The sequence below is a fragment of the Kogia breviceps genome, chromosome 10, assembly GCF_026419965.1.
Source record: "Kogia breviceps isolate mKogBre1 chromosome 10, mKogBre1 haplotype 1, whole genome shotgun sequence".
NCBI classification, from domain to species: Eukaryota; Metazoa; Chordata; class Mammalia; order Artiodactyla; family Physeteridae; genus Kogia; species Kogia breviceps.
The window spans coordinates 49843494-49856907 of NC_081319.1; the positions used below are offsets into that span (position 1 = coordinate 49843494).

Sequence of the window (13414 nt, forward strand, 5' to 3'; positions counted from 1 at the left end):
TGCAGAAAGTTTTTTTTTTCTCCTTTCTAACGCTGGCTCAAATTACAAAGTCCTTGTTCCAGTTATCTATTTTTGTGTAACAAATTACTCCCAAACTTAGTGACTTAAAAAACATATTTATCTTGCTCATACATCTTACACTTGGGCATGGCTCAGCCAGATGATTGCTGCTCTGTGATGTCTGGGTTGTTCTCAGCTGCAGAAATGCGTGGTCTCACACTGGTTTCTCTCCAGCATTGCGGCCTCAGCGTAGATAAACTTACATGACGGCTCAGGGTTCCAAGGGGGGAGTGTTCCAAGAGATCAAGGCAGAAGCTTCAGGGAGTTTTTTGACCTAGCCATGGATGTCATGGAGAATCACTTCTGCTGTAGTCTACTGGCCACATAAGACCAGCACAGACTCAATGTGGGAGGGGCCTAAACAAAGTCAAGAATGTCAGGAAGCGGGGATCATTGAGGGGATCACCTTGGAGCCTGGCTACGGTAGCCTCCTTCTGTTCAACTTGGAAAGGAAACCTGATTTTTTAAAATGCAGATTAAATTTGCATAGGATGTAACAAAACTGTACCCAAAAGCTTCAGTGGATATGCCACCAGAAAGAAGAGATCAGGACACATGTTTTCTATGCTCTTTCCGGCCATTGTGTTGTCTTTATTAAATGGAATATTGAATTAGAGGCAAAGAGTGTTTGTATTCTGGCATTCCATTTTATGGAATGGCAGTCATGTTATCCACCCTGGCTCTCGAAGAATCCATCTTGATTCTGTACACTCAGTTTTGCATGTTGTCTCAGAGAGGGAGGAAATTCTGGATACTGGCTTTAAAATGAGAGTAAGGCATCCAAACTACTGTGAAACCAGCAGCCATCCCGTCTCAGCTCCCAACTTCACACTGAGCAGTAACAAAAGAAATAAACGGAGACTAATGATGCTTTGGTTTGGGAAATAATGCTAACATGCACAGGGTGCATCCACTTAAGTCTTTTAAAAACCAATTGTTCTAATGATTTTATTGCTCCGTAACAAAATAAACCAAACTGACATTAATTCGAAGGTCATTGTGAATTGAAGTTTAACTGCATTAATGACTGATAAGATGCAAGTCTGAATGCTAGGAGGAGGCTTGAGGAGGAAGGCATCACAGTATATTTCATTCTTGTAAACATTAGTACAAATACAGAGTAATAGAGATTCCTCTAGTTGATGCTAAATAGGCCCCAAGTTCCTCTGCTTTCAGAGGGATGAAGCATTAAGGATTATTTTCCCCTTTATATCTGCTGGGGCATAATATTCTGCCCTAAAGAAGAATGGATTCCTATTTGGCTACTTTTCTCCTAAGATGCTGTTTTTGGTTCTCCTCCATGTTTCTGGTTCCCTGCAAGGTGGGCTCAAACTCCCTTCAAAAGGGAGTCCTACAGGATGGCAGGAGGGGAAACTGTCCCCAGACAGAGGATGTCAAATGAAGATGAAGCACTCATGGAGACTTGTTTCCACATTCACTTCCCCAGCTCCATCTCCTTGGGGAAGGGACTTCATAATTGAAAGGGCTGTATAATCATCAATAACTAAGAGCTCTTTGCCCCACCTTACCCCACTGGGCCCACTGTTTCCTTCCATGCCTCGTATCTTGCCTGCGTCACCGTTGTCAGTAACTAGAGTAGCAGGAGGGACTGCCTGACAGCAACTGTGGGGCAGATCAGGTCTTTGCAGTTGGTGCCACATCAACTTATCCCTCACATCTAACGCACACCACCAGGACTTATTCGGAGGCCAGAGAGACAGCTCGATCACAGTGAGGGGGGCTTGTGGGGAGTACTGGGGGCTAGGAAGTAGGGCTTCCTGATGCTCTGCAGAGAGACTGCTGGGGGCTTAGATGTGATGATGCTGATTGGTCGGTACTGGGGACAAAGGTCTGGAACCAGAATCACACTTGGTTACGTGGATCTGAGCCTCAACTGGGGCCACTCCGCAGACTGGAGCACCCTCCAGCGGGTTAACTGACACCACGTGGACAGGGAGGGAGTTGAGTCCTGGGGGAACGGCAGTGGTTACCGCCTGCTGGGTACTGCACTCGGCTCTGTTGGCCGACTCTCTCAGCCTCACCCCCATCTTTGGGCAGCCTGGATGTGCTGTGGGATACGCCTCCTGCCTTGTGGCTGTTCCCCCACAGTCTCAGATCCTTGAGTCTTGTCTCACTGTTTCCTGGGTGGCGGGTCAGCGCGGCAGCTCCTCGGGGTTAACACAGTGTGAGGTGAGGCATCACCGCAGTTTGCCGACTGCAAAAGGAGGAGGGGCCAGCAATCAGACGTTTTCTAGAACGTCGAAGGGGACCAGACCTCTCTTCTTTCCACTGAGGACTCTGATAAAGCCGTCTTGTTCTTCTTCGGAAGTCACACAGATCTGGAAAAAAGGAAGAAAAAAAGAAACGTGTCAATGGGAAAGAAGCTAGAACCCGCGGCTTGAATCACTGCTGGTTGAAGTCAGTGGAACATCAAATTGGAAAAGGGAGACTGGTTTAGGGAAGTCGTGGCTCGGTGAGAAAAATATTTGATAAGAAATTAAGCAGCACCCTGGGTTTGGAGCTAGGTCCAGGCATTGAATGTTTTCTGAGATTCAGCTTTATGAATGAGGATCAGTAAAGCAGGATTGATGATTCTGTGTCCCCCTGAAGAGTCCCTATGAGGACAGAATGAGATAATGCTTATCACAGAGCCTAGCATGCGGCAAGCAATGAGTCCTCAATATATTATTTTAAAATCCAAAATAATGGCTACCATTTAGCAGGTTCCTGTCATATGCCTGGAAGTTTATACATATAATGTCAGGAAGTCAAAGGAAGCCATTTCATTCTTCGTCACAAGAAAATAGATGCTATCATCTTGCATATTCCAGAGTAAGACCACCTAAGCTGGAGTTAAAAAAGGAGGTGGTTAAAATCCATTTGGGTATTTTGTCATTCACCACTAACAGGCCATTGCAGGGTGTGTAAGGGTGGCTGTGGCCAGCTGTGAATGAGAAGCGGTTCTGAAGGGCTGTTAGTGTGCTGTGGGTTTCTCCTGCTGAACCTGCTTCCAAGGGTGTGCTGAGTTTTGTCTTTGGTTGGACTGCCTAGAAACAGAGCCTGAGACAGGAATCCTTGTGCAAGTGACTTGCTGTGGGAGTGCTCTCGGGAGGTGGGACGTGAGGGAAGCGGGATGGGGCAGGAGAAGGAGCTAGGCAAGGGTGTGGTCTCAGCTGGAGGTGAACCTCAGCCTGATCCCGCAGCGAGCGCCGGAGCGTCAACTGTGTCATAGGATTGACCCACTTTCAAGCAAGGGGTCTGGCATTTTGGACCCCACATTAGTCCTTGGTCACTGGCTGCTGACCTGCGGAGTGAGAGGCGTAACTCTGGTGAGGCAGCTCTTGTTTCAAGGGGTATTCGCTGGAGAAGGGGCAGCTAAGAGTTGTTAGTCGCTGACATAGCAACTGGAAGATAGGTGCACACATGTAGTGAAGGGGATGTAGGCAGGGCACCAACAGAAACCAATAGAGCGGGTTCTTCTTTTACACAGAATAAGGAGCTTTATGATTAAGTATTTAGGATACTTGAAGAGCTTGATTTGTGACTCCTGAGGCTTGGGGCACACAATGGACTGGTATCTGATTCACGTTTCAGAAATCTACCACCTGCCGGTTAAGTGCCCCTCTTGGCTCCATTTTGATTCTATCTGGCTGAAGTCCTTCGGTCTAATCCACTTCCGGGAGTGCATATGCTAATAATGTCTAAGGTTTCCCCTTGCATTGCCTCCAAGCTCATTAACATTTAAATATGCTGCCACTTATAGCAGAAGAACGGTCATTTTATTTAAAAAGATTTCTTGCCTAGCGTTCTTAGACTCAGTCTTCCCCTCAAAATACCTGTGAAAAGATAGGGAGTTGGAGGTGGGGAAGAAATGTCAAAATACTGAACGCCCAGACTGACAGCTATTCCAGAAGCTGAAATTTCCGTAAGACCTTTGGAGCTGAGCTCAACTGATGACAGAAGCAAGTTGTGCTGCTGGACCAACGATAAGTCTACCAGCCTAAAAGATGATGCAGACCTTGTTGGTTAATATCAACTGAGTCATCACTGCCCCCTTCCCATGCAGCGGAGTCCGGACTTTTGTTCTGTTTTCTATCCTTACCCTGCAGGACTCAGGTAAATCCTAATTGGTCCGAGTCTGTTTCTATCCTCCATGCTAATGATTCTTAGTGGTTCCCATGGGACTCAGTTCCAGCCAATGAAACAGGATGGAATATCTGCTCGGAAACTTCTGGGAAGGGTTGCTTTCCTCTTAAAAGAGATGCACTAGGAAGAAAATCTCTTTCTTTTTCTGGCAAGGATTCCTGGAGTGGCTGCAGCCATCTGTGACCACTAGGGGAGGTGGCTAACATTTCAAGCATAGCAGAACAGAGGGGTGGAGGAATCTAGATCCCTCCCTGATCATGGGATCAAGCTGCGGAATTACGAATACAAGACCTGCCCCGTATCCAGACATCTTATTATATGAGTAAAATATACCTTTTGCGGTTGACTCAATTGGAGTTTTGTGACTTGAGATATGTACTAATTCACTTCTGCTGTCGTAAATTACCAGAAATTAGTGGCTTTCAACAACACAATCTATTATATCACAGTTCTCTAAATCCTATGTCTGGTGGGCATGGCCAGTTTTCTCTGCTCTGGGTTTCACAAGGTCAATACCAGGAAGTCAGTAGGGTCCTATTCCTTTCTCTCTCTTCTACTTCTCTAGGAGAGAATCCAATCCCAGGCTCATTTAGGTTGTTGCCAAATTCAGTTATTTGTAGTTGTAGGACTGAGGTCCCTGTTTCCTTGCTGGCTGTCAGCCGAGGGTCATTCTCAGCTTCTAGAAGCCACCTGAATTCCCTGACCTGTGGCCCCTTCCTACAGCTTCAAATCCAACAAGGGTGGGTTGAGTCCTTCTCACACTTAATCTCTTTCTGACCTGCCCTTCTGCCTCATCTCTCTTCTGCCCTCTTTTGCTGTATCTCTCTTTCTCCAGCCAGCTATATTTCAATGCTTTTAAGGGCACAAATGATTAGATTTGGCCAATGTAGACAATCCAGGCTATCTCCCTGTCACGTGGTCCATAACCTGCAATATAATCACATCTGCAAATTTGCTTTTACATAGGAAACAAATCCAAACAAATCTGGATTTGTTTCCTATGGTGGCTATAACAAATTACCATAAATTTTGTAGATTAAAACAACACAAATTTATTATCTTGCAGTCTTGGAGATCAGAGTCCCAAAATCAGGGTGTCATTAGGTCTGTGTTCCTTCCAGAGGCTCTAAGAGAGAATCTGTTTCCTTACCTTCAGCTTCTAGAGGCCACCTGCATTCCTTGGCTCATGGTCCCTTCCTGCATCTTCAAAGGCAGCAGCACAGCATCTTCAAATCCCTCTCTTTCTTCCTCTCTACTTCTACTGTCACATCTCCTCTGACTCAGACCCTCCTGTCTGCCTCTTATAAGGACCCCTGTGATTACATTAGGTTTACATGGGAACATACTTAACTTAAAGAAAACCTGCTGTAGAGGAAAGTGGGCTGATTGAGAAGAAAATACTACAAGGAAATAAACACTGAATTAAGATCAATGTTAGAAGTGATGAAAGCCTGAATCAAACTTCAGAAAATTAAAGTGAAATGCGGGACTATCTTGAAACATTCTCCTATGAAGAAGTGAAGTGATAAAGTGGGAAGCAATAAAGAGATTAAAACCATAAGGGAAATATGATAAAACAGAGATGATTCAACTGAAGCATTATTAAGTTCCTGAAGGAAGAAGCATTAAGATCAAAAGGCAAAGGACCAACTGGGGGAAACGTTGGCCACACATGATAGATCAGGTATAAATATTTTTAAAGGATAGAAAACTTTTTCAGTAGTGTAAGAAAACAAGAAAGTACATAAACAGATTATTCAAAAAAGAAATACAGGGCTTCCCTGGTGGTGCAGTGGTTGAGAGTCCGCCTGCTGATGCAGGGGACATGGGTTCGTGCCCCGGTCTGGGAAGATCCCACATGCCGCGGAGCAGCTGGGCCCGTGAGCCATGGCCGCTGAGCCTGCGCATCCGGAGCCTGTGCTCCGCAACGGGAGAGGCCACAACAGCGAGAGGCCCGCGTACCGCAAAAAAAAAAAAAAAAAAGAAAAAAAAAAAAATACAAAAAAGAAATACAAATGCCCAATACAAATGTGTTAAAATTTCAACCTCTCTAACCATCCAGGAAATGAGGATTAACCTGAAATATTATTCACTTATCAAAACAACAGATATCATTTTGTATGATATACAAATATGTAAAAAATAGTAATGTTCAGTTCTGGCAAGGATGTGGTAATCTGAATATTCTCATAAACAGCTGATGTGGCTATAAATTGGCACAAATGTTTGGGAGGCAATTTGGCAGAGTATGTATCAAGATCTGTAAAAATTGTTTACCTGTTTTCCTGTAAATTCTAAAGCACATCCTAAAGAACTAATCAGAGTTATAAAAAACAATTTAGGTTTAGAGGTGTTCACTGCAGTTATCCATAATAGTTTTTTAAAAACTCTGAATATCCAATCATAGCGGAAAACTTAATACATTCTTGTACACTTACACTAGGGATTGGCAAAAATTTTCCTGTAAAAGACTAAATAGGAAACATTTGCAGGCCACGTGGTCTCCACTGCAATGACTCAACCCAGCTGTTGCGGTGTGAAAGGAGCCACAGGCAATACATAGATGAATGAGTGCAGCAGTATTCTAATAAACTTTATTTTAAAAACAGGGCCAGACTGATCCATTGGTTATAGTTTCCCAACCTCTGATCTACATGATGATATGTTATACAACTGCTAAAACATGTGTTTTGATAAACATTTAGTAACTAAGTTTAAAAAAAAGTTGGGAAACTAAATATAATATGATATCAAAATAAGAATTAGAAGAAAAGTCTGGTGGGAAATAACACAAAAGTATTTATGTTGATAGTTGCTTGATGGCTGAATTACCTGTGATCTTTATTTTCTTCTTTGTAATTTTTTTTTTTTTTTTTTTTTTTTTTTTTTTTTTTTTTTTTTTTTTTTGCGGTACGCGGGCCTCTCACTGCTGTGGCCTCTCCCGTTGCGGAGCACAGGCCCCGACGCGCAGGCTCAGCGGCCATGGCTCACGGGCCCAGCCGCTCAGCAGCATGTGGGATCTTCCCGGACCGGGGCACGAACCCATGTCCCCTGCATCGGCAGGCGGATTCTCAACCATTGCGCCACCAGGGAAGCCCCTTCTTTGTAATTTTTGAGGGTATTTTCCAAATTTTCTCCACAATAAAAGCATTTTCGTTTTATTAATCTAAAAATGATTTGTCCATTTTTCTTTAAAGCTTTTATAGAACACAAGAATCAGTTAGAATAGTTCTCTAGGGATGACAGAACTATGGATGAATTAAAACATAGTTTTATGGTGTTTAAGTTGATTTAATAAGGATAGTTTTTAAATTTCAAAAATGAAGAAAACATACTCGTGTCCATGCAAACTCTAGGTGTGTTCACAACAAAAAGATAACTTAATTCTATTTGCAGCAAAAGTTCTGTGAAAAAATAATGTAATAATTGTGAGACAAATTAACCCCAGAGGCAGAAATTTAATCAAAGAGATGCATTACATTTGTTTTCAGGATCTAATTTTTTCTACTTCCCCGCTAATGACCATTTGTCTCTTTATATTTTTAGAGTTTAAATATCATGCTATTTTCTGATGTTTACTAGGTAACTTTAGTTGGCACTGGCCACTGTAGATTGATTTCCCATTTAGGCTTTTCTCTGAATGATGATGGCAGCAAGGGTAAGGACCCCATTCAGCACCCAAGGTGGTCAGGCACTGTGCTGGCGCTTTACACAGGTGATACATATAACTCCCACCTCCATGGCAAGAGATAGGTGCTACTATGCCAATTTTACAGATGAGAACATTAACTTTCAGAGATGACTTTGTCAAAATCACACAGGATATAGATCCATTTCTGTATGATACTGGAATCTGTGTTTTGCTACTACATTAGACTCCCCTCAATCAACAAGCATGTTTTGAACTTTTACACCTAAAATAATTTAAGACACTAAAGTGGAGACAAATTTAAAATTTTTTCTCAATAATAGATTTTTAAAATGGAATTTTCTTTCAGGGGGCTAATGTTTTCCACAAATTGGTACCCACATTGATGACAAAGATGGAAAATAGAGATTTGTATAGGAGTAAAGAGATCTCAGTGCCTTTTCTTGACCCCTATGTAATTGGAAATAAAAATGCCTTCAGTTGCCAAAGAACTACTATAGGACTTAAAAGTGAGAAATGGAAATGAAGGTCATTCTCAAATTTTAGCTTTGATCGGAACACCTGGGACGTCTGTAAAAAAGGCTGATTCCCTGCCTTTGCCCTGAAAGTTTCTGCTTCAGCAGGTGTGGGATGGAGTTAGAAATCTGCATTTTCAGGGACTTCCCTGGTGGTACAGTGGTTAAGAATCCACCTGCCAATGCAGGGGATATGGGTTCAAGCCCTGGACCAGGAGGGTCCCACATGCCGTGGAGCAACTAAGCCCGTGCACCACTACTTCTGAGCCTGCGCTTTAGTGCCCGTGAGCCACAACTACTGAGCCTGCGTGCTGCAACTACTGAAGCCCGTGCACCTAGAGCCTGTGCTCCACAATAAGAGAAGCCACCGCAATGAGAAGTCCGCACACCGCAACGAAGAGTAGCCCCTGCTCGCTGCAACTAGAGAAAGCCTGCTCACAGCAACGAAGACGCAACGGCCAAAAATAAGATGAATTAAAAAAAAAAAAAAAGAAATCTGCATTTTCAGCAAGCTCCCAGGTGATTCTGATTCACGTGGTGCAAAGACCACACCTTAGAAATACCAGGCTAGACAAATATCAGGGTTATAGCCCTTTCCTAAACAATTATGGGTAGATTCATGCGGTTCCAGGTTCAGGCAAAAATGCTGTGTTGTGTCTCGACCGTGTCTAATTAAAGATGCTGGGTTGTTTGTCTCACCCCCACCCAGGCAGGTTGTCAGTTCAACCATGAGAGTGGAGCATGTGACCTCATTCCCAGAAAAATTTTTTTTCGGGGGGGAATAAGGCCAAGGGATTGGTAGAAGTCTTTGAGCAGCTGTTCTGCTTCCGGAAATTGATCAACTTAAGCAATGCCTTCTGTTTTCACTGATTTGTATTTTAATAACGTAAAACAATGTTTAATCTCAAATGGGTAAGCAAAAGATTATTCTGAGAAAATAAAATCAAACAAACTAGCAAAATTATGTAATAATGCTTTGCCAATAAAGATGAACATCCTTCCCGAATGTATTTCACTCAAAAGACTTTCCAGATTTTGTAACAGGAAGGATACAGTGGGTAATCTTGGAGAAGTTTGAAACACTGGTGTGGATCCAGCTGGGAAATGTCCCGTTTGCTTTGTGGGACGTTTATGGCATTAGAGATGGGGTCTCAGTCTGATGAGGGTGATTCCGTTGCCTGGAATCAAGAATGACTCAGTAAGGCTTCTGTATGAGCAAGAATTTGTTTCCAAGGGTCCTTCTGGTCTTAGGACACTTGCCCTGAGGACACTTGCTTCCCTGGGAACCAAACTATGTAAAAGGCACTTTACATTCCCAGTTTGTTCCACGTTGTCCAGGGCACATGGCTCAGTGGAAGGCACTGACTTGAAGCTTGCAGACCTGTCTTTAAGTTCCAGCCTGGCCACTTACCAAGTTTTTGCCCCTTGAGCAAGGCACATCGCCTCTATGAACCTTTGTTTCCTCATTTATAGGGCATGTATAGAACTTCAAAAATATGTAGGTATATAAGTTCTATAAATAATATATAATCTATATGTTTGGTTCCCGGGGAAGGCAAGTGAGCTTCCTAAGATTTTGGTTTTGCATGTTTAGATACTCCTACACTTATATCATTGGACTAAGAATATCTTTTCTCAAAGTGAATACTTCGCTTGTGACTCCACTCATTCAGACTTACATGTACTGCTATTTGTCAAAATGAGTTACTCTGTTTTGGTCATACTTGGTATGTGTTTGTATGCTTTACTCACCTGATTCTCTTTCAGTGTTATCTGCCCCTGTTCCTTACACCCAATGAAGGTTCTAACACATTTAAAAATCTTCTCATTTTGTTGTACTCTCTGAACAAAGTTGGCTGGAAAGAAGCCAATCCTGTCTTGAATTTTCCCCTGAAAGGAAAAAGGAGGCATGCATCCACAATTGTAGCATTCATTGTGATTATATTTACCAAATGACTTTTCTTAAAGAAAAAGCAATACTCACTTTCCACCAGTCTTCATTGGAGTCCTCTAGAAGAGTAATCATGTCTCCTGGCCTAAAATGAAGAATGAACGAGTTGGGTGGGGAAGTAGAGGGGGTGAAAGAGAAAAAGATGGTCCTTTAAAGTCAGAAGTGGTAGCTTTTCACTTACACAAATAATCCTAAAATAAATAGGACAAAAATAAACATGACTTTTACCTGTTCTTCCCACCCATGAAAATAGCTTTGTTAGATACTGAAAGCAAGTGTAATTTCTGTGCTGTATTTTAAAAATAATCTTTAGATTTATTTATTTTGCGGTACGCGGGCCTCTTACTGCCGTGGCCTCTCCCGTTGCGGAACACAGGCTCCGGACGCACAGGCTAAGTGGCCATGGCTCACGGGCCCAGCCGCTCCGCGGCATGTGGGATCCTCCCGGACCGGAGCACGAACCCGCGTCCCCTGCATCGGCAGGTGAACTCCCAACCACTGTGCCACCAGGGAAGCCCTAGCTTTATTTTTATATTATACATAGATGATCATCTTTGCATTGAAAAAAACTCTAAAATTTGGAAGTCTAAAATATGAAAACTGGAGTTTTTTCATATTCTGCCCCATAATCCTCCTCCCATTGCCCAGAGGTGACCACTGTGAGTGGTTTCCTGTGCCTCCTTCTGGACCCTTTTTCATGCACTGACATTTATATAGAGATATATATGTATTTGGCTGTTTCTTTTGTTTACTAATGACATCTGGAATGAGACATTATTATCAGCTATGTCTTCTCAGTACCTACTTGAAACCATTTTTACTTAGTTCCACTTCCCTTGTCTGCCACCTTTTATGTTGGTATAATCTGGAATTTTGTTTTAGACTTGTGTGTGTGTCTGTTATATCCTTCATCAAGAATTACTTGGTTTGGGCTTCCCTGGTGGAGCAGTGGTTGAGAGTCCGCCTGCTGATGCAGGAGACACGGGTTCGTGCCCTGGTCTGGGAAGATCCCACATGCCGCAGAGCGTCTGGGCCCGTGAGCCATGGCCACTGAGCCTGCGCGTCCGGAGCCTCTGTGCTCCGTCCGCAACGGGAGAGTCCACGGCAGTGAGAGACCGTGTACCGCAAAAAAAAAAAAAAAAAAAGAATTACTTGTTTTAACTGAAGAATTACATAACGTTTTTGCTATTGGTATTGTTGTAGATATGGTGATTATTTGCCACTTCTTATTTGATTTTCACATCCACGTGTGTGTGTGTGTGTGTGTGTGTGTGTGTGCGTGTGGATGTGTCTTTTCGTTCCTTCTTCTCTGCACCTAATGACATTTTTACAATCTGAAGATTGTACTCTTTTTCAACTTGGGAAAACCTTGTCTATTGTCTTCACTGTTTTCTCCCATTCATTTTTCTCTCTTCTTTCTTCCTGGAATTTCTATGCAACACATGTTGGACCTGCTGGATCAATCATCTATATCTTTTGCCTTTCTTACGCATTTTCTGTCTTTAAAAAAAGCTCTGTTTGGGGCTTCCCTGGTGGTCCAGTGGTAAAGAATCTGCCACAGCTAGACAGAAGCCCGCATGCCGCAATGAAGAGCTCGTGCGCTGCGAGGAAATATCCCGGATGCCACAACTAAGACCCGATGCAGCCAAAAAACACAACAATAACAACCCTTACCCACCCCAAAAGAACAACAATGTTCTAAAATTTTTCTCAATTTAATCTTCCTAATTGCTTAATGGGCTTGTCTCTTCTAATATTTATTATAATACTGAGAATTTTTTAAAAAATTGAATTTCCAAGCATTCTGTATTATTTTCTGAAAGATTCCTTTTAACATTTGTCACTTTATGTTATGGATGGAATAGTATGATGTATCTTTATGAGGATATTATTATATATTTAGAACAATATTTCTTCCCTTTATTGAATTATTTGTTTCCACTAGGATTAGTTAGCCTGTTCTTTATCATATTACTTTACTTCTCCTTCATATCAAGGGATTTTCTCCAACACCTGTTTCTCAGCTGTCTCTTTATATTCATGACTGAAAACAGAGGGTGTGAATCGCTGGGCAAGTTTCTCTGCTATCACATACATCTGTATCTGTAATGTATGAGGGTCAATTTCAGGCTCTGCTTAAGAGAGCAGGGTGTGTCAGTCGACGCATCTCATCTTTGGATGCTTGAGAGTACAGCAGACAAGCAGTCTGGAGCCTCCTACCACCACCCCAATGGCTAAAACAAGAGTGGCTTTCTTAACCCCGGGGAGGGAGAAGGTTAGATTATTTTCCTCCAAGTAGAGCTATCTTTTCCTTCCCTCCTGCTCTCTAGAAGCTCTGGAGGTCCAGAATTATGTCAACACAATTCTTTTTCTTTCTCAGTCTTTTGTGCCCACACAGGAGCCCTCCTTGGGCCGGGGTTCCCTTTCTTTAGAGTACAGGTAATGGTTGAATTCTAGAGTCAAACACCATTGCTGCCTATTTCTCATTCTAAGTAGTAACACAGTGTTATGAACACTGTTGGGACTCTGTATCAGTTATATATTGCTATGATAATGTTGTGTAACAAACAGCCCCCAAAACGCAAAGACTCACTCACATTCTTGGATGTTGGCTGCTGGCTGGGATGACTGGGGTGATTTTGCCTTATTCCATGTTTCTCATACCCCAGAAGGTCAGTTTGGACTTTCATGACGTTGCCAGGGCAGCAAATGGAAACGTGAAAAACACATAAGACCTCTATGGCCTAGGCTCAGAACTGACACATTTTCATTTCTGCCTCATTTTATTGGGCAAAGCGACTCTGCAGTGAGAGGAACTGTAAAGTCTCATGGCAAAGGGTATGGATACAGGGTTGGTGAAGAATTGGGGCCATTAATACAATTCAGTCACCAAGGCACCATCATGCTCTTTAATGAACTTGTTGTGAATTCAGTGTCTCTTTTGTGCTCTTATATTTAAAGTTGTTTTTTTCCTGAGCATCCTTTGGTCTCTGGTCATCTGCCTTGTTCTCTATTTGCTGTAGTCTCCCAGGAAACTCCTAAGATTTTTTGGTCTCTGATAGTGTTATTTCTTATTTTCTAGTACTATGATGG

The 13414-nt window shown here is 42.7% G+C and overlaps 1 protein-coding gene across 1 annotated transcript in view; it reads right to left on the reverse strand.

Annotated features, from left to right (window-relative positions):
- Positions 1-622: 622 nt before the first annotated feature.
- The window catches only part of STAC (SH3 and cysteine rich domain), a 104255-nt gene continuing 91463 nt past the window's right edge, over positions 623-13414 (reverse strand). The window contains exons 9-11 of the mRNA XM_059077392.2: positions 10355-10406; positions 10123-10260; positions 623-2399 (exon numbers count right to left, since the gene is read on the reverse strand). Coding sequence (XP_058933375.1) covers positions 2301-2399; positions 10123-10260; positions 10355-10406 — 289 coding nt within the window. The 3' untranslated portion in view covers positions 623-2300. The remainder of the gene's footprint in view (positions 2400-10122; positions 10261-10354; positions 10407-13414) is intronic.